General features: G+C 41.7%; 1 protein-coding gene across 1 annotated transcript in view; it reads right to left on the bottom strand.

Moving 5' to 3' along the window:
* Nucleotides 1-2,635, bottom strand: part of SLC25A13 (solute carrier family 25 member 13) — a 214,097-nt gene extending 211,462 nt beyond the window's left edge. The window contains 2 exon segments of the mRNA XM_082633147.1: nucleotides 2,229-2,309; nucleotides 2,311-2,635. Coding sequence (XP_082489273.1) covers nucleotides 2,229-2,309; nucleotides 2,311-2,427 — 198 coding nt within the window. The 5' untranslated portion in view covers nucleotides 2,428-2,635.
* Nucleotides 2,636-27,342: the final 24,707 nt, after the last annotated feature.

The raw sequence follows: 27,342 nt of genomic DNA, 5'->3' as shown, positions 1-27,342 counted from the left end.
GGGGGACACGGGTTCGTGCCCTGGTCTGGGAGGGTCCCACATGCCACGGAGCGGCTGGGCCCGTGAGCCATGGCCGCTGGGCCTGCGCGTCCAGAGCCTGTGCTCCGCAACGGGAGAGGCCACAACAGTGAGAGGCCCGCGTACCGAAAAAAAAAAAAAAAACAGATGGGGAGAAACTGCCCTCAGATAGCAGAAAAAGGAGACCTCTCTCCCAAGTAACTGACCTCAATGATCACTTCCTCTTTGCTTTGGCTGCTAGAAAATTCAGTCACCTCTAGCAAGTACATACATCCTGATTTTCCACTAACCTTAGTCCTGGCTTCATCTTATTTTCCCTTTATCCTGTTTTTCTCATCTACTTTGACTTGATTTTGATATGTCTTGTTGGTTTATAAATATATGTATATATGCCATGAGCCATCAGAAATCCTGAAAAGAGGCAAGTTTAAATGAATAAATAAACAAAAACACAAGTTCCCAAAGAGTAAAAATGAAATGTTTCATTTTCCCTGACTCTCACTACTTGGCTAAAATTCAACTGCACTTATTGATATGAAGTGACAGTTTAATAAAAATACAACCAAAAAGTTAAACCTCCTTCCATGTCATTTATTTTATTTCAAACTAGTTAATCAGTCTTATACTCCATTTACATGCATACTCCTCAATTTAAGTTCCTCACTTTATCTCCAAATTAAGTAAAATTATTTAACTCATCTACAGACATAAAAATGACAGTAAAGTATGGGTATCTACTCCCACCTACTCTCCTGGAAGAAGTCACCTTCAGGGAACATAATTCATGCCTTGTACTCTGATTGCATGCAAATTCAATGCAAAGAAAAGGTCAAGGGCTATTGGGTTTGAAAGGGCTAATGTAGGTTCCAAAAATGAATCCCAGTGATCCTCAGAGAATCTAACTAAAACAGTTATATACATACCCATGTGTCTGCACATGCATACCCAGAGCACACTCCTTAGGATGGAACTCAGAGTCATTAAGGAAAAGAGAAAGGCCACTTAGGCCACATCATCTAGGAACACTGAAAAGCCTGCAGATTTCGGGAATCTTGGAGAAACTTAAGTCATAGAACAGCATTTAAATATATCTGTCTGCTTACAATTTCCATTGCAAATGTGATTAGTTTGCTCAAATAAATAGGAATATGATGTGTTGGCCATATTTTCCTCTTGAGGGTTATCACAGAGTTTTGATTAAGGACAAATGTTTGAAATGTTGGGTATATTTAAGTTCACTGTGCTTAAAATGAGCTAAGAAGTTGTATAGGCTTGATTAAAGGGCTGCCTTCATGAACTTAAAATTAAAAGCAATAAATTCCAATGATTCAAGTGATTGGGACTAAATATGGTATTCTGCCAGAAAAGTTGAAATGGAGTCCAAAGAAGCTGAAATGGTGTCCAGGTTTCAAGAAATGGAAAAAGAGGAAAGGTCAAGCTGTCGGAGCTGCCTTTCCTCTGGGTTAGTGAATGAGTCACCTTACGCAGAATTCCTTTTAAGTAGAACTTCACAGGAGTTACAGGCTCCCAAGACAATCTGTTTTGTCATTTCTAAAAAGAAACCTCTCAAACGCTTAGAGGCCGGTATGTAAGTGTTGTCAGATGCGGAGAGAAGGACGAGAAGCGGGGGGCTTGGGGGGATGGGGGTACTTTGGAGTTTTTACGCACACACGCGCAGGCCAACTCTCTCAAGCAGTCTCCAAAACGGAAGTCAAGGTGACTTCCCCACCCGTGGGAGGGCGGAGCCTCTGAAACCGAATGGGATTAGGCTTCTGCGCGGGCTGTGAACCCCAGGAAGCAGCTCGGGTCAACAACTACCAGAGTCAGGAGCTGGAGTGCGCTGGGGTGGCAGAGCGGACCTGCAGACCCCGAGCACTCCCCCGCCCCGGGACGCAATCGTGCCCGCTCCTCCTCACCGGCTTTGGCTCGGCCCGCCGGGCGCAGGCCAGGCACTGACTCCCCGCCCAGGCCAAGTGGGAGGGTCCAGCCAGCAAAGTTTCTGCTGCAAGGTCGGGCCCCGGTCCCCGTTCTCCGCACCGGCCGTCTGTGCTGCCCGGGAGGGGCGGGCACCTCCCTCCTCCCTCTGCTGCAAGGTGGAACAGCTGCCCCGCGCCCCTTTCTATCTGCTTTCCCGGTTGGACCAGCCCGGCACGTGAACGCCCGGGCCCCTCGCGCCCCCCGGGGCAACCGGCCAACGGGCCGACGCTTACCTTGGAGGCCGCCATGCTTTGCACCGGGTGCGGGAGGCTGCGGGACGCTCTCACCGGGTCGCTGGCGCTGCGGGCCCGGGCCGCTCACTTCCAGTCCCGACGGCGGCGGGAGCGGCGATACAGCCTGGTAGCGTGCGCGCCCGGCCTGACTCCCCACGCCCTCCCGCCGGCGCGGGTCATGCGGGCGCCGCCAGCCCATTGGCTGGGCCCGGCCCGGGCCGCCGGGGCGCGCGTGATCCGGATGGCCTCTGCCCTTCTGCCGGGGCGGGCCCGGGTCTGGGGGCGGTGGACTGGCCCCGCGCACGTGACCCCGGCTCCGCTGTCCAGCAGCGGCGACTTCTGCGGCGGGGCCGAGGGCGGGTGGCGGGGTGCAAGCCTGTTTCTTGGGATCAGGTGGCCTCAAGAGCGAAGCTGTTGGCTTTGGCTGCTTTTAGGGGCTGCTCCAGGGCCCTCGAGACCCACAGGCGGGGCACACAGCCTGGGGAAGTTGAGAACTACACTTGGTGCCGTGTGTAGCCAGGTGTTCCCTTTCAAAGGGGCTCCTCTCTGCTATAAGGAATCCCGAAGCATTGACTAGTCTATCGGAAATAGCAAAATAATGGCTCTGGCAAGTCTACCTTTAGGTCAGATCTGGCAAACTCGAAGGACCAAACAGCTGTATGTAGTGAAGAACATGGAGCTACTTCATTTCAGACGTGCATAGTAGGGCTGTAGAAGTCAAAGACACACGCCCCAAAATAGGCCCTACTAAAATAAACAGGTCAAAATTTTAATCGAATGTATAATCCCCAGAGGTCTTCTTCCTCTTCATAAGAATTTCATTCATTTGTCCCTGCTACCAAAATTTATAATTAAGGCAATGGTGGTCAGTGAAAAGGGCTTTAAATGTTTTGTGGATTATGGATATGGATATAACCTATCAACAAAAGTGTTTGTTACTAATCATTTTAATTAATTAACACTGACTGAGTGCCTACTATATGCCAGGCACTGTGTTAGGATTTGGAACCCCAGAATGACTTGAGAGATGGTCCCAGCCCTTAAAGAGCTAGTGGGAAAGCAAGCACACAAACAGTTAATGTCCATATAAACTGTTAAGGCAACAACCTTTTCCCAGGGCACTATGGGAACGCTGAGGACTGGGGAAGCCTCTTAGAGTACATGATGCCTAAGCTGTGGATGGGCATCAGTCCAGTGGAGGGCAACGGTTTTCCAGCCAGAGAAAATAAGGAGGGGAAGCAGGAGGTCCAGAAATTGCTGAGGAAACACAGCAAGTTATGAAAGTGATTGGTCATGAAAGGTAACAGGCTGTGGAACTGGTGGAAGTAGAGTCTGAGCAAGCAGGTTGGGACCATGTCTTGGAGGATGTTGGGTGCCATGTTGAAGGGTGTGCACCTTAACTGAAGGGCTTTAAGGGAGGTGGTGTAGCCAGCGTTACAGTATGGATGGATCCCTCTGCTTACAGTGTAGAGGATGGGGTAAGACCAAACTATTGGAATATTCAGATAAGACAGGCCGAGGGCCTGAAACCAGAGATGGGATAGGGTTAGAGGAACACATAAGAGGTAAAATTAGCGTGGTGCCTGATTATATGTGGGGGTGGGAGAGAGAAAGGAACTCACCCAGTCTTGCGCAGTGGCCTCTGGTGTAGATGTTAGAAAGACTCCAGCCATCAGTAATACAGGAGGAATGTTTTGAAGTGTGTGCCTCTTCTCTGTAAGGAGAGTGTATGTGAAATATACAAATGACGTTGCAAAAGCCAAAGAAAGAAGCATTTCAAAAAGGAGTGATTTATTAACATACTCTCAGGAAGTCTAACAAAGACCCAAAAGCCTCAAATGTGTTCACAGGTAGCAGAGAAAGACCATGAAAGGAGTGAAAGAATAAAGACAAAAGCAAAAACAGGAGAACTGATAAAGAAAAGGATAGCGTGGGACAAGTCTAAAGCTCACTTACAGGGTAGCCCTGGCTGCTGTAAAGGATTTTAAAAGGTGCAGAGAAAATACAACCTCATGCAACCAAGATCACATCGTATACTGCATATCTATTTTTAAGGGTATCACTGATTCTCTCCTTTTGTAATATAAATGAACTTTAAAAAAAACTTTGAATGTTGATAAACTTATACATGACATAAAATCTACTATCTTAACCAGTTTTAAGTGTACAGTTCAGTAGTGTTAAGCACATTCACACTGTAGTACAGACAATCTCGAAAACTCTTCATCTTGCAAAACTAACACTTTAAGCCTATTAAACAACCACTGTCATTCCTCCCTCCCCCCAGCCCCTGGCAGCCACCATTTTAGTTTCTGTCTCTATAAATTTGACTACTCTGGGTACCTCATAAAAATGGAATCATATAGTATTTGTCTTTTTGTGACTGGCTTATTTCATTTAGCATAGTGTCCTCAAGGTTCATCTGTTTTTTAGCATGTGTCAGAATTGCAAGACTCTTAAAGACTGAATAATATTCCCTTAACTTTTAAAGAAAAAATTAGAAAAAGAATCAAGAATCTGTAGATGTTTTCTAGAAATCTTGGAAAATTCAGGAAATCATAGCAATGACAAGAAAATCACTCACATTTCTTCCACCAGTTAGCTAATGTTAACATTTTACTGTTGTTTTCTTCAAGTCTTGATGTCTTTATGTGTGTATGTAGAGAGAGTCATATTTGAATTTAAATACAAGGAATCACATTCTGTATGTAAGTTTTTTATGGCTGCTTCAACAAAGTGACCACATAGTTGGTGGCTTACAAAAACAGAAATTTATTCTCTTCCAATTATGGAGGTCAGAATTTCAGAGTGAGTCTTAAGAGGCTAAACCCAAGGTGTCAGCAGGGCTGTGCTCCCTCCAGAAGGTTTAGGGGAGTATCTGTTTCTTTGCCTTTTCCAGAGGCTCATGGCCCCCTCCTCCATCTTCAAGGCCAGCATACATAACAACTTCTCTCTCTGACTCTGCTTCACTCACATTGCCTCTTCTGTCTGTGATAGCCCTCTGCCTCCTTCTCATAAGGACACTTACGATGGCATTTAGGGTCCACCCAGATAAGCCAGGATAATCCCTCCACCTCCATATCCTCAACATATTCACATCTGCAAAAAAATTTCTGCCATATAAGGTAACATTCATAGGCTCTAGGGATTAGGATGTGGACATTTGGGGGGAGCCATTAGTCCACCCACCAAACCTACCAAACTATGGATGCAAATGTAACCACATATGAATAAAAGTGTATTTCAACCTACATTTGGAGTCAGACTCAGTTAAGCTTTCTTCTTCCTTCTAGAATTCCTCAAAATGTGAAATTTTTGAAAAGTTAAACTGTCACAAGCTCTGAAATAGGAAGGATGCTCCTTGACTTCCACATGACCTATAAACAATGTGAAACATCATCTGAAAGGATAAAGTATAAGTTGGCTGGGCACCTGCTACTTTGTCTTGTCCTGACAGGCTTAGGTGCCCTCCTAATAAGTGACTTATGTCATACCTGTCCCTCCTGTCTGTCCCCAGACCACCCTCTTCCCTACCATTTAAAAGTAGCTGGCACTGAATTTTGACTGAAGGGGCCATGTTATGGGTTGTGTCCCCCCCAAACACATCCCCATGACCTCAGAATGTGACTTATTTGGAGACTGAAGATGTAATTAGTTAAGATGAGGTCATACTGGAGTAGAATGGGCCCTTAATCCACTATGACTGGTGTCCCTATAAGAAGACACAGAAACACACCAGGAGAAGCCACACAATAAAGGCAGTGATTAGAGTGACATAGCTGCAAACCAAAGGACACCAAGGGTCAACAGGTACCACCAGAAGCTAAGAAGGATTCTTAACCACTGTGCCACGATGGAAGTCCCAACAAGAGAAGCCATCGCAATGAGAAGCCCACACACCGCAACAAAGAGTAGCCCCCACTCACCGCAACTAGAGAGAAAGCTCATGCACAGCAATGAAGACCCAATACAGCCAAAAAAAAAAAAAAAAAAAATTTAATGGGCTTCCCTGGTGGCGCAGTGGTTAAGAATATGCCTGCCAATGCAGGGGACACCAGTTTGAGCCCTGGTCTGGGAAGATCCCACATACCATGGAGCATCTAGGCCGGGGCGCCACAGCTACTGAGCCTGCGCTCTAGAGCCCGTGAGCCACATCTACTGAAGGCTGCGTGCCTAGAGCCCGTGCTCCGCAAAAAGGAAAGCCACTGCAATGAGAAGCCTGCGCACCACAACAAAGAGTAGCCCCTGCCCCCCACAGCTAGAGAAAGTCCATGCAGAGCAATGAAGACCCAACACAGCCAAAAATAAATAAATAAATAAATTTATTTATTTATTTATTTATTTATTAAAAAAATAAACAGTTGTTCATCAGAGAAGGGAGGGAATGCAGAAACAAGGGAGGAGCAGTCAAGAAACAATAGTACATACAGCTTTGGAACACAGTCCTAGTTCTTCCTGAAGGAATATACATAACAATATCTTTGAGTTCTCCTGTAGGAACTAAGGCTTCCACCCAGGTGGAAGATGGTAACTTCAGGCTCACCACAAGATTCCTGGAGCACCTCCCTGTTACCTCACCATCAACCAGTCAGAAGAAAGTTACATACCCTGCAGCCCTCACCCCAAATTTGCCTTTAAAAACGTCTCCCACAAAACCATCAGGGAGTTAGGGGTTTTTGAGCATGAGCCACCCATTCTCCTTCCTTGGCCCTGCAATAAACCTTTCTCTGCTCCAAACACCAATGTTTTGGTTTGTTTGGCCTCACTGTGCATCAGGCACATGAACTTGTATTCAGTAACAGTATTAGTCTCCTATTGCTGATATAATAAGTTACCACAAACTCAGTGTTTAAACAACAAGGTCTTACTGTATAGCACAGAGAACTATATTCAATATTCTATGATAAACCATAATGGAAAAGTATATTTTAAAAAAAGAAAAAAATATATATATATATGTATCTGAATCACTTTGCTGTACAGGAGTAATTAACACAACATTGTAAGTAAACAAAACTCAATTTAAAAAAAAAACACAACAACATAAATTTATTATCTTACAGTTCTATATTTCACAAGCCCAAAAAGGGTAAAATATAGGTATCAGCAGGGCTATGTTGCTTTCTGGAGACTATAGGAGAGAATCCATTTCCTTGCTGCTTCAGCTTCTAGAAGTCACCTATGTTTCTTGGCTCATGACCTTCCTTCACCATCTGCAAAACCGGCAACAGCAGGTCCAACTCTTCTTGAAACCTTGCAACTCAGATTGAGACCTGAACCCAGGGCCAGGACTCAAATCCAGCCAAAACCCAGATTGGGACTTGAACCCATGGGCCAGGACTTGAACCCAGCCAGAACCCAGATTGGGACTTGAACCACAGTCTTTTAACTAAGATCACACACCTGGTCTCAGGACTTAACGAAGCTCAGTTTCCTTCTTTCTTTTATTTTTTAATTTTTATGTATGTATGTATGTATGTATGTATGTATGTATTTATTTATTTTTGGCTGTGTTGGGTCTTCATTACTACGTGTGGGCTTTCTCTAGTTGTGGGCAGCAGGGGCTACTCTTCGTTGAGGTGCATGGGCTTCTCACTGTGGTGGTTTCTCTTGTCGCAGAGCACGGGCTCTAGGCATGTGGGCTTCAGTAGTTGCAGCATGCGGGCTCAAGAGTTGTGGCATGTGGGCCCTAGAGCATGCGGGCTTCAGTAGTTGCAGCATGCGGGCTCAAGAGTTGTGGCATGTGGGCCCTAGAGCATGCGGGCTTCAGTAGTTGCAGCACACGGGCTCAGTAGTTGTGGCACGTGAGCCCTAGAGTGCAGGCTCAGTAGTTGTGGCGCACAGGCTTAGTTGCTCTGCAGCATGTGGGATCTTCCCAGACCAAGGATTGAACCCATGTCCCTTGCATTGGCAGGCAGATTCTTAACCACTGGACCACCAGGGAAGTCCATGAAGCTCAGGTTCTTGATGTCTTGTCACAGAAAGAATTCAGTGAGGGACAAATTGATAGATAAGAAGTGGATTTAGTTAGAGAGAAACACACTCCACAGACAGAGTGTGGGCCATCTCAGAAGGCGAGAGCGGCCCCAGGGTATGGGGCTGTCAGTTTTTATAGGGGTGGGTAATTTCATAGGCTAATGAATGAGAGGAGTATTCCAGTTATTTTGGGGAAGGGGCAGAGATTTCCAGAAATTGGGCCACCACCCACTTTTTGATCTTTGATGGTCAGCCTCAGAACTGTCATGGCACTGGTAGGTGTGTCATTTAGATGCTAGTGTATTACAATGAGTGTATAATAAGGTTCAAGGTCCACTGGAATTCAAATTTTCCACCATTTTGGATCTAGTTAGTTTTAACCAGTTTTAGTCATGTCTTATGGCTATGTCATTCTTTTTTTTTTTTTTTTTTTTTTGGCTGCGTTGGGTCTTCATTGCTGTGCACAGGCTTTCTCTAGTTGCAGTGAGCAGGGGTTACTCTTTGTTGCGGTGCGCGGGCTTCTCATTGCGGTGGCTTCTCTTGTTGCAAAGCATGGGCTCTAGGCACATGGACTTCAGTAATTGTGACATGAGGGCTCAGTAGTTGTGGCACCTGGGCTTAGTTGCTGTGCGGCATGTGGGATCTTCTCGGACCAGGGATCGAACCCATGTCCCCTGCATTGGCAGGCAGATTCTTAACCATGGCACCACCATGGAAGTCCCTATGTCATTCTTTTAAAAGTTGTGCCCTGCCCACTTCCCTCCTGTTTCATTCTCATGTCACATCACTCTGATTTCCTCTTCCGCTTTGCTTTTTTACATTTAAGGGCCCTTGTAATTACATCAGGTTTACCCAGATAATCCAGGATAACCTTCCAATGTTAAGGTCAATTAATTAGTTTGTTGAGGCTGCCATAACAAAGTACCACAGACTGGGTGGCTTAAACAACAGAAACTTATTTTCTCACAGTCCTGGAGGCTGGAAGTCTGAGATCAAGGTATCAGCAGGGTCCATTTCTTCCGAGGCATCTTTCCTTGGCTGTAAATGGCCATCTTCTGCCTGTGTGTTCATATGGCCTTCCCTGTGTGCATATCTTTGTCCTAATCTTCTCTTCTTATAACTGACACCAGTCATATTGGATTAGGGCCCACCCTAATGACCTCACTTAACGTTAATTACCTATTTAAATGCCACACTTAGCCTCAGAGTGTGGTTATTTCCAAATATAGCCACATTCTGAGGCACTAGAGGTTAGTATTTCAACATATGACTTTTAAGGGGGAGACAATTTAGCCCATAGCAATTATCAACTTTAATTCTGTCTGCTACCTTAAGTCTCCTTTGCCATGTAATGTAACATATTCACAGGTTCTGGGGTTAGAGATGTGAACATCTTTGGGGAGCCATGATTCTGCCTAACACACCTTGTTCTGATAATGCTCTCACTGGTGTAGCAAATCTAGAGAAATGAGAGTTCTTAGAGTAGAATATTTGGTACCTTTTATCATAGTCCCACACAATCCCAGTAAAGCAAAACTGACTGCTCAGGGGGATTTACATCAAAAGTCTTTAAAGAGGATGAGCCCAGTTTCTATGGCGCAGAAGCAGAAAACCTCAGGGTCTTACACCAAGTCCAAGTCTGTGTTTGTGAATCTGGCTGAGGTTCTCTGGGCCCAGCAATCCACTCAAAGTAGTGGTGAATCAAGCTTAGGCCGCCTTGGCCCCTCAGTGTATTCAGGAGCGACGTATCAGAAGAGGCAGGTGCTTCAGTCTGCCAGTGTCTGACCAGCAGGAAGGAGCAACAGCCAGCGATTCATACAATGAGTTCTTCGGGCCTGGCCACCTGCAGCATTGCTTCCAGTGCAGCAGTTTCTTTTGCAAGAATTCCTGAAACTATCAAGAGCTCTATAATTTTTGAAGAAATCAGATGCTCAGTAAGACAATCTTACCAAAACTGGTTTAATGAGACCTATGTTTTTATTTAAAAAATAAAGCAACAGCAATAACAGTAAAACTCTATACAGATGTTATTTCTCTTTTGTATTCTTCTTTACAGCTAATCACAATGTAAAAAAGTTGGAGTATGTAGATTCTACCACTGGCTCTTATTATTTCCTTACCAAACTCTCTCTCTATCTGTTTGTCTAACTAGCTTCAGCTAGCATGGTGAGTTAGAAATCAGATAGATGGGGCTTCCCTGGTGGCGCAGTGGGTAAGAATCCACCTGCCAGTGCAGGGGACACGTGTTTGAGCCCTAGTCTGGGAAGATCCCACATGCCGCGGAGCAACAAAGCCCGTGCACCACAACTACTGATCCTGCGCTCTAGAGCCCGTGAGCCACAACTACTGAGTCCGCATGAACCAACTACTGAAGCCCGCGCACCTAGAGCCTGTGCTCCGCAACAAGAGAAGCCACCACAATGAGAAGCCCACGCACTGCAACAAAGAGCAGCCCCCGCTTGCCACAACTACAGAAAGCTTGCGTGCAGCAACAAAGACCCAACACAGCCAAAAATAAATAAATAAATACATTAAAAAAAAAAAAAGAAATCAGACAGACTATTTGAGTCCCAGCTCTGCCACTTATGGCCGTGCAACACTTGGTCAGTTATCAACTTCTCTGAGACTCAGTCTCCTGTTCTGTAAAAGAGAAATAAAAACACCCATTTTGCGAGGTTGCTAAGATATTGAATTGAATGTATATAAATCATATGGCACATAGGAATATGTTACAAATAATAACAATAATAGAATGAGAGGGTCAGAGCAGCTGTCCTCTGAGATTCCTTCTAGCTCCGGTATTCTATAATTCTATTGTATGTTACTCCTTCTAAGAGCATTCTATCACACAAATGAAGACTATTTGTGCCTAGGCTCACTGTCTCAGAATCTTTTAAAGGTAGGGAAGTATAGAGGTGGGGGAAAAGAGGGAGGTAAATCAATTTACAAAGATTGGAAAATCTACTTTCGAAGCTGGAGATTGAAACTCCAGTGAGGCAGAGAACATGAAAGCACTTGAGTATTTAAGAACAACCTATTAGTGTTAGTTCTCAGTTTCCAATTTGAAGAGATTGGATCAAATCGTTCATGTCTGAACTTGTTTGTCAGTTGGACACAATCACAAGTCCAGCTTCAGGGCCACTAGCCTTTGTGGTGCTTTATCTTCTTTCCTGCCACTACCGCCTGAATCCGTTAGGGATCCACTGCTAGAAATAGAGGCCCTCACATTCAGCCCCCAAGGATTCTTGCAGGTGGCAGAGATAATTCTCTTAAGGTCATAATGCAGCAAAGAAGATCTTTAAACATCAACATTTAAAATTAAAATGAAACTCACCGTATATCAAAAGAGGCAGGAGAATCCAATTCTAACTGAATGTCTAGCTTTTCTGTGTAAGACTCCATGTAACACGCCCCCCCCCTTCCTCTTAGGTCCTCCCATCCCTCACTTCCAGACTGCCATTGGTTCCTCTACAGGCTGTTTTCTTGCCCCAGGGCCTCTGCACTTGCTTTTCCCTCTGTCTGGAGCTCTGCCAGCCCTTCTTCCAGACCTTCTTTCTCATCCCTCAGGTCCTTAGGGACCTGCCCTGACCTCCCTTCTGAAGCAGGAAACGCCTTGTTATTCTCTATCTCTGCATCCTGTTTCTGGCCTGTTTGGCACTTATCACGGTGAGTAATTATTTCTGTTTGTTTGTTTTCTTAACTTTGGTGTGAAAAGCTGACTTGGGAAAGGGAAACTGACCTAGATGGGACAGGTAAATGGCCTATAGTTCTGGGGTAGATCCTGGAATTTCTGCTAGTAAGTGACCTTATTCATTAGCTCTATCAACATTGTGCAAACAAGTGACCTGAGGCCTGATGTAATGGACTGAGTGTCAGGAGATCTGTAGTTCCCATCCAATTCTGCCACTTAGCAGCCGTGCCACCGTGGGCAAATCACTTCTCCTCTCCAGGACTCAGTTGCTTCACCAATGAAATGAGCTCACTTGATTTCGAAGAGGTTCAATCAATTAACATTCTCCTTGTCCTGATCTGCTTGGACAGCCAGCCAGTCAGCCAGCCAGCCAAGCTCAGGCATGAGGTAGAAGAGGAATCTTCTTACTCTGGAGAGGGTGGGATGGGTGGTATCAATTAAGAACAGTGATGGCCTCTGTACTTAAGTTCCAAAGTGTCCTTTAATAAGGGAACAGACCTCCACTTGATCCATTCCCCACCCTGGCAAGATTCATAGGTCAGATAGGTGACTGCCTACTCTGGGTGGCAGAACCACAAAAGGCCCCAATTTCCCTCGGGGTGTGTGTCACAATCTGTGACAGGAAATTTCCTCTAAAGCCCCAGGTTAACTGTAGATAGCTGTCCTAGTGGAGCCAGTCCCAAAAGCTACCACGAGGCATTTACACTTTTGGAAGCCCCCGGCTAAGGGACATGGGACAGAAGTTGTAGAGGGAAAAGATCTCTCCAGATCTTTGCTGTCCAATACTATAACCACAAGACACATGTGGCTACTGAGCACTTGAGACATGGCTGGTGTGAATTGAGATGTGCTGAAAATATAAAATACACATTGGATTGCAGAGATTTTAGTATGGAAAAGCAGATATAAAATGTCTCATTAAATAATTTTTAAATTTATGACATGTTGAAATAGTAATAATTTAGACATGTTGGGTTAAATAAAATATATTCTTAAGATTCATTTCATATGTTTCTTTTGATATCTTTAATGTGACTAATAGATAAATTTTAATTAGTTAGGGGCTCGCATTATATTGCTCTTGAATTGTGCTGTTCTAGAGCTAGAGTTACGTGTGTGTGTGTGTGTGTGTGTGTGGAGAGAGAGAGAAGGTGGAGGAGTTGATGCAGCAAAGCTTGATGGAGGAGATGGGAGTGAGTCACAAAGACATTTTGCCTAGTATACCCCCAATTTGCACTCATTTGCACCATTAGGCAGCCAGCTTAGAAAAATTTGGCAATGCCAGGGCACAGGCTGGAGGTCCCAGGAGTAGGAATTCCAGGGATTTTCCATATATATGACTTCACATGAGGGTAGGGTATGATGAATTGGGTAGGAGGGGCAGGCTGGAGTAGGAGGCCAAGGAATCAGTTAGATGGTGTTACTCCCCCCACACCCCTAAAAACTGCACTGCCCAGTGCACTTCACACTGTGAGGAGAGTTACAAATGGAAAGGAGAAAGGCTACAATGAGCCCCATGGTGGATTAAACAAAGATTGAACTTTAGTGTAAGTTATTTATCCCAGAATAAGATTCTGATTTTGATTCTATTGTATAAGGGAAATTAAAAAAATATATTTGATTAGACTATAAGGGATTTTTGACAACATAGAAGACAACAAAGAAAAAAAATCATCCATGTTCCCCTAACCCAGTTTTAACTACTTTAATATTTTAAAGTAATTTTCTTCCCATTATTTTCTTTGTATGCATGAGTGTGTGTTATAACGATGTGTTGTGTTACTGGGGTAACATAATTTGTGTATCTTACTGTCTCACTTAACAATATGTCATAAAAACTTTACCATGCTATTAAGTATTCTCGAAAAACATAATTATGAATGGCTCCCTATTATTATATCATAAGAATTTACCAGCATCTCAACCACTCTCTAATGGGTGGGTGTTTTAAGTCATTTATCACTTTTATCTAGCATAAGTAGAATGTGATAAATACATTTGTACATCAAATTTTTAAGTTTCTAAGGAAAAGTGAGGAAGTTTATAAAAGCCATTATGGAGAATGCAAAGGAAGAAAATGAGAGTTAGTCTTTTTGTTTTTAAATGGCATCAGTGAATCAACCTTGTAAGTTCTTTTCCTACTCTGAACTTTTATGGCTGACTCTTTAGAAAAATATTCATCTATTTTTTTCATTCTTTGGGTTTTTTTTTTTTTTGTCAAAGATAATATAGACAAGTATTTCTAATTTTCTATACTGTGGATGATTTAGAACATACTTTGACTATTTGGCTTTCCACGTCTCTTTCAGAAATATCTTTCCTTTCTACTGCCTTCAGATCAATTCTTGGTGTCCTAAATTTCATTTTAGAAGGACTGGAACACACAAAGGCAAAATTTTAAGGTACATTAAAACTGAAAATGACTCATATTAAATATTAGACATGGTGAAATCTAGTGTTAAGAACTGTAAAGTGTCTGAGATTTTAGTCTGCTTGCAAGCTAGCAAGTTTCATGGATGCTGGCAGAAGACATGAGACTCCTGGGTCAGAGACAAAGAACAGTTTATTACTCACAGTAAAGCAACAGCCAGAATATCAGCTTTGGTTTCCCTATACCTGAACTCCCACAGGGCAATGCAAAGAGGCTACATGATACCTGCACAAGCAGAGGGTTGCATTACAGGAGGGGAACCCTAGTTAGGGAAATTGACTCTTTTTATAAGGGACAGTAAGTATGCTGTTCAGTGTCCAGGAGCTTCCAAGGCCCTTTGTTAAACAAATGTCCTGATAAGATAATTTGGAGCAAGGCCATCAGAGCCTCTGCTCATAAGATGTGCAAAAATGCAAGAGACCTGTGGAGAATGTTCTTTAAAATGAGCAAGAAGATGGTATTAGGAACTAGTTAGAGTGTATGTGTACATTTAATTCATGGGGCTGTTGTTATTTTCTTCAGGACCAGGCTGAGGTCTCTTTTTGTCTGGCACAATCTACTTTCTTTCCATATTCCTTAGCCACAGAAGTGAATGCCTTTGCAGCTTATGCAGAGATTTCTCAGTAGGGCCATCTGCTTGCATCTGGATACAATAGTTGTGGTGTCCACGTCCATGAGTGCAGTTAGGGCAAACCATCCCAGCTCTGCCAGCAGGACTTCAAGAGTTTGTGAAACATATTAAGGGGCCCACTCTCTGCCTCCTGGAGAACGGAGTGGACTAGCACCCCAGAACCCCCTTTATGATCCTTACAGTTACCTACATCCTGTGGATATGGCTGAAATGATCAGCAGAAACAGTCTAAAAGAAGGTCTCACCAAAAAGATTTTGTTCCCTAAGGGAAAACTCTTCATAACATTGGCATGAATAAGTTATGAAAAGCCTTCACAACTGAGAGAGACATAATCATCATTCATGTATAGCAGATTTGTTTATTCTGTAAAGATTCATTTCAGTTGATTAATTATCAGTATCTGGTGGGGGTAACAAGGCTGCTCTGATGAGAGAATTATTGAAGTACCTGCTTAGAATATTTATCACTGAGTACATATTGTATAAACTTAGCATATTTATCATTTTCTTTCTGGATGGGCCTATTCCTCCCCAAAATATATCAAACAGTACTGCCATGCTGTTGGAACTTTGCCCTCCAGATATAGACCCTATTCTTTCTAGAGAAATTTACTGTTTTTATATATAATACCAACCTTTTCCTTCTGTTTATTGGACATGATAGTAAGATTATTTGTTGATTCCCTACTATATGTCAAACACTGAGATAGATGCTTTAGAAATGCTTTTTCCTTTAATCTCCAGCACCTTTGTGGCTGATATTATTATTATCTCCTGACCATAACTTAAGAAAGTAAGGTTTAAAGAGACTAGGTCACTTGCCTAATATCATTTGGTTTATGTATAGCCAGGCTGGGATTCAAACTACTCTCTCTGCTTCCTGACTTGGGGCTCTCAACTACCATGTCGGGCTGTTCTCCCACCTGGTTCTTAGGCAAGACCACTCTACTGGGAGTCCGAAGACCCGGGCTGTGATCCCAGGTCCTATAATGTTATCTCTGTGACATTTTTACCCTCTTTAGGTCCCAGATTCCCTACAGTCTTGTCTCTTCTCATTTACCTCTGTAGCTTCGACGTCTGATTCTCAAATCTTTACCTCTTTCTTTATCTCTCTTCCTGAGCCTCAGACTCATAATAATTACTTATGTATTTGCCTTCTGGTCATTAATACTTTAATATGTCCAAATTGGACACTACCCCAACCAATTCCTCCCCCCTGATCTCTGCCTCAATGAATGGCACCATCAGCCACCTTACTCCCCAAGCCAGAAAAATGGAAGTCATCTGTGACTCCTCTCCTTCCCTCACCCTCTGCACCCGTTCAGCCACTGTAGGTTCAAGTGCTGTAGATTCCTTCATGTAATTACCTCTGCTCTCTACACCACCACTGTGGTAGTGCGAGCAAGACCACCTCTTCCAGGGAATTTCTACAGAATCTCTTATCTGGGCTCCCTGCCTCCAACTTCACTCTCCTCTACACTGTTCTCCACCCTGTGCCCAAAGGGAAACCTAAAAATCCAAACCTCATCAGGCCACTCCTTTACTCAGAATTTTTTAACAGCTCCCCAATGTCCTCAAATAAATTCCTAGGTCCTTAACGCAGCTTACTGGCTCCTGGCTACCACTTCAGCCTCATCTTTTGCCACTTTCCTTACTGCAACCTCTGCTTTAGTCAAGCTGAACTAATTTCAGTTTCTTAAACTCTTCCCCCACTCTCTTGCCTTGGTTTTTACCACGGGGAAGATGTTCTTCACACCATGGGGAAGATGTTCCTCTATCTTACTACTCTTTCACTTTCTTCTAAAATGATTGCCTTCTAATGCCACATGGAAAGGAGATAGTAGAGTTTCAGAATCTAGTCCCATTTGGGACTACTCTTTGTTTCTTGCTTTCCTCACATGATGGCTTAATTTGCAGTATTGATTACACCTACCCTGCTCAAAGGAACCAAGTCCTTTATTTTCCCTCTCTACTGAGCATCTCAAATATTTGAAAATATAATTGGATCATAACAAACATATAAAGTAGCCCTGAACATTTAAATAAGCAGTTTCCCTACAGGAAAAAAATTGATCTCTTATTGATTATGTTGACTGTTGATTTATGGTTGGGGCATAGTAGGCTCAGCAGTTGCCGGCAGGCCTAAGTCGCCAAGGATTCATGATATCAAGTGTTACAACAAGCTTGACACCCATGTACATATTAAATATGAGGCTACTATTTGCTTATTGCTATTAAACCTAGACATTTATCATGCTCTTAAAACTTGTCAGAGACTCTCAGACATCATGAGTCTTGATGTAGCCACATGGAGCTATATGAAGCCCCATTGTTTATGGATCACTTTCTTTTCCATTTTCTCCCTCTTGTGACTTTTTCCATCCTTTTTTCAGCATCAGAAAAATGTATTCAAAAAATTATAAACAGCAGTTGGTAATCAGTGCATAGCAGCTTTCTGTGTATAATACAATCATTTGGTGTACATTAGACATTTGGCATAATCAGAACACTGTCACTGTAACAGAACTCTGTCAAAGTACCAATGCCTCCCACATTGAAAATACACAGATCAATTTTGCAATCCTTATGAATGGGGAACAGTATAACAGCTTCATGATGTTTCTCTAGGACAAAGTTTAACTGATTTTGCTTATCAAATTCTAAAGGAAGACAGTATACATGCAAATGTGTTAATACCAATTTCTCTTACATGGTTAATATCCTTTAATCTTCTCCTTATTGAAACTGTATTCTTGATGCCTTTAAGCTAAATTTAAGCATGATTTAAAATCATGTCCATAGCTGGTACTAGAGCATTAGTGAAAGAAACTTTGTATTGTTGGGTATTGAGCATGTCCCAATTAAAGCTAAAATTTGTTACTTAAATGAAATATCCAGGAAAGACAAACCTATAGAGACAAAAGTACATTAGTGGTTGCCTAGGGCTAGGGGTGGAAACAGGGAGCTACTAAAAATGGGCAGGAGGTATCTTTCAGGGGTGATAGAAATGTTCTAAAATTGGATTTTAGTTATGGTTGTATGACTCTGTAAATTACTAAAAAATCACTGACTTGTATATTTTAAATGAGCTGATTTTATGGTACATAAATTATAGCTCAATAAAGTTTCCTTTTTAAAAAACCAACTATACTATAATGAACATCCTTATACTCATATCCACACCCATTCGCTTTTGTATTGTCTAATTTATGGCTGGTTTCATGTTACAATGGCAGAGTTGAGTAGTCGTGACAGTGACCACTGTCATGATGAGGTTATAAAACCATAGAGAGGGAGGGCCCTGCCTTGACTTCTCCCAGAAAAGTCTCACCCACCTTGCTGCCCTGGCTGCTTGGTTTGTTGGACTTCTTCCCATAGTTCAGTGGAATTTCCATTTACTTAAAATCTTATTTTCCTTTGCTAAGTGAGAGATCTTGAGCATCTTAGATCTCTACCATAAATGATTTCCATCGCAACGTTATTTCCCTTTACATAAAGGATACAGAACTTATTGTGGAAAGGCATACTTCTGGCATTTCAGGGCTCTATTCTTGCAGGAATAGCTTAACCAAAAGCCTAAAGCGACTATGGTGCAGCACAGCAGAGAGGCAGTATAGTATAGTGAAGTCGTGGATCTTAGGAAGGTTATTTGACCCATATGAATCTCAGCTTCATAACTGTAAAATGAGAATCATCATAATTACCTATGTTCCATAATATCTTTTGCCTTTTCTCTCATGTAAATGAATTTCTGCTTTTTAGCCTGGCCTGAGACTGCCCATAATGAAGTCTATATTACACAGGTAGATTTAGCCATGAGGCTAATCTTTGGCAAACAGGCTGTGAGCAGAACTGATGTATGCGAGGGGTGGGAATGTAGATGGGGTGGACATCCATTTTGGACCGTGGATGAAAGTAACACCCTAGAGATGGCTGAGCAACAAGTAGAAAGTGTCTGGGTCCCTGGAACAGAACCATCATACCAGTGCTGGAGCACCTACTTCTGGACTCTGACATTGAAAAAAGAGAAATATCTACTTTATTTAACTCCCTGTAATTTTGACCCTCTATTACATGAGTCTGGACCTTTCATCTAAACTGCCCAGCCTTTCACTGTTGTTGTGAGAAAAATTCTTTTTAATTAAAGCAGATACATAGAATGAACTCTGTAAATATGACTTTCCTTTCGTTCTGTCTTCATTACTCATTTCTGTATTTGCCACAAAATAATGTGCAGAGCTATACACACGAAAAGCTTTCAATACATAGTTATGATGAATTGAATTGAATTTAGTAGCCTGAGATAGGAACAGATTCCAGTCTTCACACACACTTACACACTTGGCAAAATATATACCACAGTTTATATTTCTAAATGAGAGAGGCTGACATTCATTCACCCGCCTCCATTGGAAGATCCCCACTGTTAAACAGCCTGAATTCTTTTGCAAGCGTTTGAAGTTGGTTTCCATTGCCTTCTGAGAGACCAGGAATTACATACCACCTACTGCGCCTACTGAGGTTCCACGTGGGTCTCAGCAGGCGAGCCAGAAAGGCTGACTGAAGAGTCACTGTGTTCTCCGGGGGCGGCTGTGCCACGGTTAACCATAGCCCCCGGCCACTGCCCATCATAAATTACGAGAGCTCTTCAAGGGGTCTATCCTTCCAAGCATGAATCCACAGACTACTCTCCTCAAATTTCCCACCTCTCCAAAAGGAAAATGACCCTATTATAGATTTCTGGGTAGCTGCCAAAATAAATGGGGGAGATATGCCATATTTACTGAGACCCTTCACTCAATGGGAAGGTTGGATTTTCTGAAAGACTCCAGCATATGAGGAGATTACAGATGATAACTCCCATTGCACACAGCTCTGGCTTTAGGACTGGGACTGCTACCTGATTTCTTCATATTTGGGAAACAAACAAAAGGAGATACATCTGCCCCCACATGTAATAACAGCGTTTAAACCCTCTAAGAATCAAAGGATTTGATCATTCTTTTTCCCCTCAGTTTTATTAAGAAATAACTGACATACATCACTGTATAAATTTAAGGCATACAACATGATCATTTTGATTTACATATATTATGAAATGATTACAGTAGGTTTAGTTAACATCCATCATCTCATATAGATACAATAAAAAGGAAAGAAAAAAATTTTGTGATGAGAACTCAAGATATACTCTCTTAACAACTTTCCTATGTTCATACAGCAGTGTTAATTATATTTATCATGTTGTACATCACATTCCTAGTACTTATTATATTATAACTGGAAGTTTGTACCTTTTGACCACCTTCCTTCAATTCCCCCTCCCTGACCCTCACCTCTGATAACGACAAATCTGATTTCTTTTTCTCTGAGTTTGGTGTGAGTTTTTCTTGTTTGTTCATTTTTGCTTGTTTGTTTTGTTTTATTTAGATTCCACATGTAGGTAAGATCTTACAGTGTTTGTCTTTCTCTGTTGACTTATTCCACTTAGCGTAATGCTGTCAAGGTCCATCCATATTGTCAAATGGCAGGATTGCCTCTCTCTTTATGGTTGAATAATATTCCATTGTGTGTGTGTGTATGTACACACACTACAATTTCTTTATCCATTCATCCATCAATGGACACTTAGGTTGTTTCCACATCTTGGCTATTGTAAATAATGCTGCTATGAATATGGGGATGCAGATATCTTTTCATGTTAGTGTTTTCATTTCCTTTGAATATATTCCCAGAGCTGGAATTGCTGGATCATAGGGTAGATCTATATTTAATTTTTTGAGGAAACTCCATACTGTTTCCCTAGTGGCTATACAAATTACAATCCCACCAACAGTGCACAATGGTTCCCTTTTCTCCACATCCACACCAGCATTTGTTATCTCATCTTTTTATGATGGCCATTCTAACAGGCATGAGGTGATATCTCATTGTAGTTTTAATTTGCATTTCCCTAATGACAAATGATGTTGAGAATCTTTTGATGTATCTGTTGGTCATTTTTATATCTTCTTTGGAGAAATGTCTATTCAAGTCCTTTGCCCATTTTTTAATTGGATTATTTGATTTTTTGCCATTGAGATGTGAATTGTTTATATATTTTGGATATTGACCCCTTATCAGACACATGGTTTGCAAATATTTTTTCATATTTCACAGGTTGTTTTTTCTTTTTTTTTTTTTTTTTTTTTTTCGGTACGCGGGCCTCTCACTGTTGTGGCCTCTCCCATTGCGGAGCACAGGCTCCAGACGCGCAGGCTCAGCGGCCATGGCTCACGGGCCCAGCCGCTCCGCGGCATGTGGGATCTTCCCGGACCGGGGCACGAACCCGTGTCCCCTGCGTCGGCAGGCGGACTCTCAACCACTGCGCCACCAGGGAAGCCCCCACAGGTTGTTTTTTCACTTTGTTGATGGTTTCTTTTGCGGTGCAGAAGCTTTTTAGTTTCATGTAGCTCCATCTATTTATTTTTTATTTTGTTGCTTGTGCTTTAGGTGTGATTTCCAAAAAAATCATTACCAAGACCGATGTCAAGGAGATTTTTCCTATGTTTTCTTCTAGGAGTTTCATGGTCTCAGGTCTTAACGTTAATCTATGTCTTTAATCCACTTAAGTTAGTTTTTGTGAGTGGTGTAAGATAGGGGTTAAGTTTCATTCTTTTACGTGTGAATATCCAATTTTCCCAGCATCATGTTTTGAAGAGACTGTCTTTTCTCCATTCAGTATTTTGGCTTCCTTGTCAAATATTAGTTGACCATATATGCTTGGGTTTATTTCTGGGCTCTTGATTCTGTTCCATAGGTCTATTTGTCTGTTGATCATTCCTAATTATTCCTTTCATTAGCTGGTGAGAATTCAGAATATGAGATTGAGTATTTTTATGTGTTGGGTTGGATGGAAGAGAAATAAAACAAGGCATTTTTATGTGTTAAAGAGAAAATCTTGCATATATGTGTTAAAGAGAAAATCTTGTGCAGTTAAAAACTGTTTAACTGCACAGTTTAACCTTTGAGAGGTAGAATCAGCTGCCTTTCTAATCATCTTGGCAGTGAGGGGTTGGAAAGAAAACAGTGAAAGTTATATTGAGAAAGGTCCAGTAGAAAATGAACAATGAGGGATATTATACTGATATACAGCATTAAAAAAAGAACATAGGCAAACAAAATTGCTCTAACAAATATAGCTCATCCATCTTGACCACAAAGAAAGAATCATTGTGTCGTATATTTCTGCCTTCTTATGGTACCCTCCCCAAACCACATTTGTGTTTTTAGTTGGAGAGTCTCCTAACTAACCTCCAAAACCCTTTTTCTGGCTGGAGTCCATCTCTTGAAGGAAAATAGGCAAAGGGAAATTCTAACTGACAGAATCTGGTTTGGCAAATCATTTCAGCACTGAGCAGAAATTATGGATTTAGGAGTGGGGAAAGGAGTGGGGAGATGTGGGAAGGAAGGAGAGCTCTTCAAAATAAGATAACTCAGCTCTAGAGGATCCTGATGAGGAAATGTTGAGAAACCATCTAGTTCCGTAAAAATTGCTCTTGAATATTGAGAAATGAATCAGACTTTTAAGTTATGATTTATTGAGCTATTATTTTATGCCAGGCATTACACTAAAGACTCTTTTATACATTTTCTCATTTATAATAATTATCGCAACAACCTGTGGCATGGATCTCATCGTCCCGATTTTACTAACAAGGATATCAGGCTGGAGAAATTAAGTACCCCAGGTCACCCTGGGGAAAGAAGTGACAGGATTCTCAACTAAATGCCTGGAGTCTAAAGCCACTGCTCTTCACCACTATGCCCCAACATGCCTTTCTTTTAAACCACAGACTTCTAAAATATTGCTATTCTATTTGCATTTTAGTTGCTCAAACAAATCCTACATCACTATTACCTTGTTACTTCATATGATTGGACTGGTATCTCCTGGGTATCAGGAGCTGTTTATATCTCTCTTCATCTGGATGCTTCCCATGTCCCTGGACACAGTAGATTCCCAAGAACACATCAGAATGAATACCATGTTCCTGGTCTCTGGTGTTAGTAAGTAATGTCAAACAATTTTGACATCATTAATAATCCTTTGACTCAGTGGGACAGGCAGTGGGCTCAGTCTGAGGGCTACCCCTCCTCACCTTGTGGAGTTTATATTCCTGAGGGAGTGGAGTGGTGTGGAAACAACTAACAAACCAATCAACTGCACAACAAAGTTTCAGCTAGGGAGAAGTATGAGAAGGAAATAACATAAGTGAATTGGTGTATTAGTTTCTAACTGCTGCTATAAGAAATTACCACATATTTAGTAACATAAAACAACACAAAGTTATCATCACTCAGTTCTGGAATTCAGAAGAACCCAAACTGGATCTTGCTGAGCTAAAATCAAGGTGTTGGCAGGACTGTGTTCCTTCTGGACGCTCCAGCAGAGAACCTGTTTCTTTGCCTTTTCCAGCTTCTGGAGGCCATCTGTGTTCCTTGGCTCATAGTTCCTTTTTCTAATATTTTTTAAACCAGCAGCACAGCAGCTTCAAATCTCTTCCCTGACTCTCACTCTCTTACCTCCACTTATAAGGACTTTATGATTATCCTGGGTAATCCAGGATAATCGCTCCATCTCCTTAATTTAATCACATCTGCAAATTCCTTTTTGCCATGTAAGGTCAGGGATTTGGATGAGGACATGTTTGGGGAGCCATTATTCTGCCTACCGTACTTGGTGAGGAGTTTCATAGTTGAGATGGATAGGACAGATGTTAACTTGGAGGCAAATATTACTCTTCTATTTTGGATTTTAATTAGCTACAAGACTCCTACTAAGACAGATCTTTAAAGACCTTTCATGACTTTTTTTCCTGGTCTGGTGAGAGACAAACACAGATGTTTTGGTCAAGGACCATAACTGTGAAAAGAATGTATAGGTATGGAATACTTAAGGATGAGAAACAAGGCCAGCAATTCATTGGAAGACTTATTAAACATTGTCAGTACATATCCTTATAAACTTCTGCCAACTCCCTACATATCCTCATTTTCATGAAAATAAATAAAATGAATTCCTCACAATCTTTAAAGGAATATGTATGATACTCTTTTACCTCTTCTTAGTCTAGCAAAAGTCTGAGTGATGAAACTATTCAGTAGGGGATTCAGAAGTGAATTCTAGCAGCTCGGCTCTATAGCCTGCATCTCTAATCTCAAAGTTATTTATTTTTATTATTGTTGTTGTTGTTTTGTATTTCATGGACCATTTGGACCATCCCATTTAACTGCATGATTTCAACTAATATGTGTGTCTAAAGATGATGGGCCTGAAGAAGGGGGAGACAGTTACAAAAAGCTTCCAGCAAAAAGTGAGCCCAGACTCATGTCCTAAAGAATGAGGAGGGTTGAGGTCAGGGAAGAGGAGATACAGGGCATTTCAGGAAGAGTGTTTAGATGACTCAAAGACCTGTTGGCTTCCATGAATTAGTTCCCCTTCCTGCTACAATTGTGCCTGATCAAATGCTTCATTTACAAACCATAATCATAAACTTTCATTGACAAGCACTTTATTCACCAGAATTCCAAGGGGAGTTGGGACTGGGAGGTTGGCTGGGCCTGGCTGGTCCACTAGAGAGATACAATTGAAGCCTAGAATTTGACTGCACTTCTGAGTGTAAGCACACATCTGCAGTGTCACAGGGTGGGGACACACATTTTTGGAAATCAGTGAAATGTGAAAGAGGAGGACAGTGGAAGGCTTGGCAGTGCCCAGTGAAGGTGGTTCCACCACTCTTAAAGCCTTTACTCAAGTTACTCAATTCTAAACCATGAATGTGCCAGGATTCCTCATAAAAGGCAGCAGAGCAACTCTAGGCAGCAACAAGGTGGCTCTTGATGGAGGAGCAGAGAAAAACAGGATCTGAAGGTCGGGAATTAGTAGAAATCATGGGGAAGCTTGGATTTTCAGAAGCCAGAAAATTGTGGGTACAGAATAATTTACCTAAACATTTGAAGTCCTAAATAACAGTTGCTTTGTCAATGATTGGTGATAACTCTGCTTCCTGCCACAGTGAGATCCTAGGCAAAAGGCAAAGACTGACAAATTCTAGTTTTTCTTATTTTTATATTTGCAGCAGGAGAAATGCTCTGCTTCTCTCTTTCAAAACCACTCCCTTCTTATTGGGTCACAAATTCTAACAGTGATATTTGGCTTTCAAATTTTAATAGTATCATTTATTAACCACCTTAAATTAAATATTCAATTAGAAAAGCAATCATCATTTTAAAAATTCAAAGGGGAAAGAAAGTTTTGGAGAGAAAATTACAATTGGACTCTTCAGAGGTAATCACTGTTTAAATTATTTTTGTATCTTTTCAGACATTAACTGAGCATAACTAGTATGTGTGTGTGTGTGTGTGTGTGTGTGTATCTGTGTGATTTTTTTTTTTTTTTTTTTTTTGCAGTACGCGGGCCTCTCACTGTTGTGGCCTCTCCCCTTGCGGAGCACAGGCTCCAGACACGCAGGCTCAGCGGCCATGGCTCAGCGGCCCAGCCGCTCCGTGGCACGTGGGATCTTCCCGGACCGGGGCACGAACCCGTGTCCCCTGCATCGGCAGGCGGACTCCCAACCACTGCGCCACTGGGGAAGCCCTGTGTGATGTTTTTTTTAACCAAAGGGGTTCAAGTCAAGGATCTACAATTTCCTGTGCCACCTAACAACAATTCCATGTAAATTCAGACATTTACACATTCCTCATTATTTTTTATTTTGTTGTTGTGAAATTTGCCACATATATAAAAGAATATATAAAATGTATGTGAAAGAAAAATTGTCCCAAAACTGATCTGGGAAAGAAGCTTTTTGCATGAAGTGATTAACAGCATATTCCAGGGATATTTTTAACTTTCTATTTTGAAAACATTTCAAAATTGAAAAGTTGCAAGAATAATACAGAAATACTCCTTATCCAACTTTTAACATTTTGTCACTTTTGTTTTTCGTTTTCTCTCTCTCCATTCTATATATAATTACTTTTAATGATTGTTACTCTGATGTGCCTTAGTGCTATTTCCTAAATCAAGGATATTCTCATAGACATCCATGCACAATTATCAAATTCAGGGCATTTAACATTATTAACATATTAAAAATACATATTCAAATATATAGTCCATATTTCATTTTTGTCCCTATTATGTCCTTCAGAGCAGCCTCCTTTTCTCCAATAGCACTCCAGGATCCAGTCCAGGGTCACATATCATATTTATTTGTCATGTCTGTTTATTCTCCTTTAATCTAGAACAGTTTCTAAGCCTTTCTTTGTTTTCATGAAATGAAGAACATGGAGAACATTAGGCAATTATTTTGTGAATATTCCTCAGTTTGGGATTTTTAGTTTTAGAAGCCAAGTTAAAAGTTTAGCAAGGGACACATGGTTGGGACCTGAATAATTAGAAAGAGGGAGAAATGTGGAGTTGGATCACCAAGGATGAATTTCATAGAGTCCAAAATATATTATAGGCTCTGTCCATATTCCTACCCATTACATTGACCTCAACAACTATGCCATTTAATAACAAAGAGAAAGCTAACATTTATTGAGTGCCTACTGTTTGTTAGGAACAGTGATAGGAGTTTTATTTCCATTATTCCTCATAGCAACAGAATGAGATAGCTAGTATTGCTTCTACCTTATAGTCGCAGGAACCTGGGATTGAAATGTTTAGATGACTTTTCCAGATCACACAGCCAATAAGTGGTGAAGCTGGTCCTCAAATCCATGTTTCCATCTTTCATCCTTCCATTATACCATGGCCTCTACACTTGATCTTAGTCAGAAGGTCAAGAAGTGATACCATAGTCTCTAAAATGCTTTTCTTCTGGCATAACTGTTATGGATTGTTAATCCCTGGAACAGACACTATCTATTTTTTTCTGAGAAATAACTGGCCTCAAGCACAATCATTCTCAGCTGCATTTGACTTACCACAAACTGATCATGTCCTTTTTCTTGAAACTTGTTATTCACTTGGTTTCCAGGAATGTGCTCTCTCTTGGTTTTCCCCATTTCCCTGTATGTAGATGGGACCCAGGGCTCTCCTTGGGTCTCTGCTTTTACCTAGTGTCACTTGCTCCTTGTTGCTCCTACCTGGCCTCTTGGATTTACATGTCATCTCTGTGCTCCCAACTCCCCAACTTTTTATCTCTAGCTCATACTACTCCCTTGAACTCCCAACGAGTATATTCAAGTGTCAAATCAACATTTCTACTTTGGTAGAGGATAGGCACCTCAGACTTAGCATAGTGAAAAATGAGCTCTCAATTCTCTCTACCTCAAATCTTCTTTTCCCATAGTGTTCCTTATTTTAGAAAATGACAACTCCAATTTTCTAGTT

Source organism: Mesoplodon mirus (assembly GCF_964341445.2).
Source record: "Mesoplodon mirus genome assembly, chromosome: 9".
In the NCBI taxonomy this organism is placed as follows: Eukaryota; Metazoa; Chordata; class Mammalia; order Artiodactyla; family Ziphiidae; genus Mesoplodon; species Mesoplodon mirus.
The sequence above is the reverse complement of the archived record's forward strand: the minus strand, read 5'-3'. Positions and strand labels throughout refer to the sequence as shown.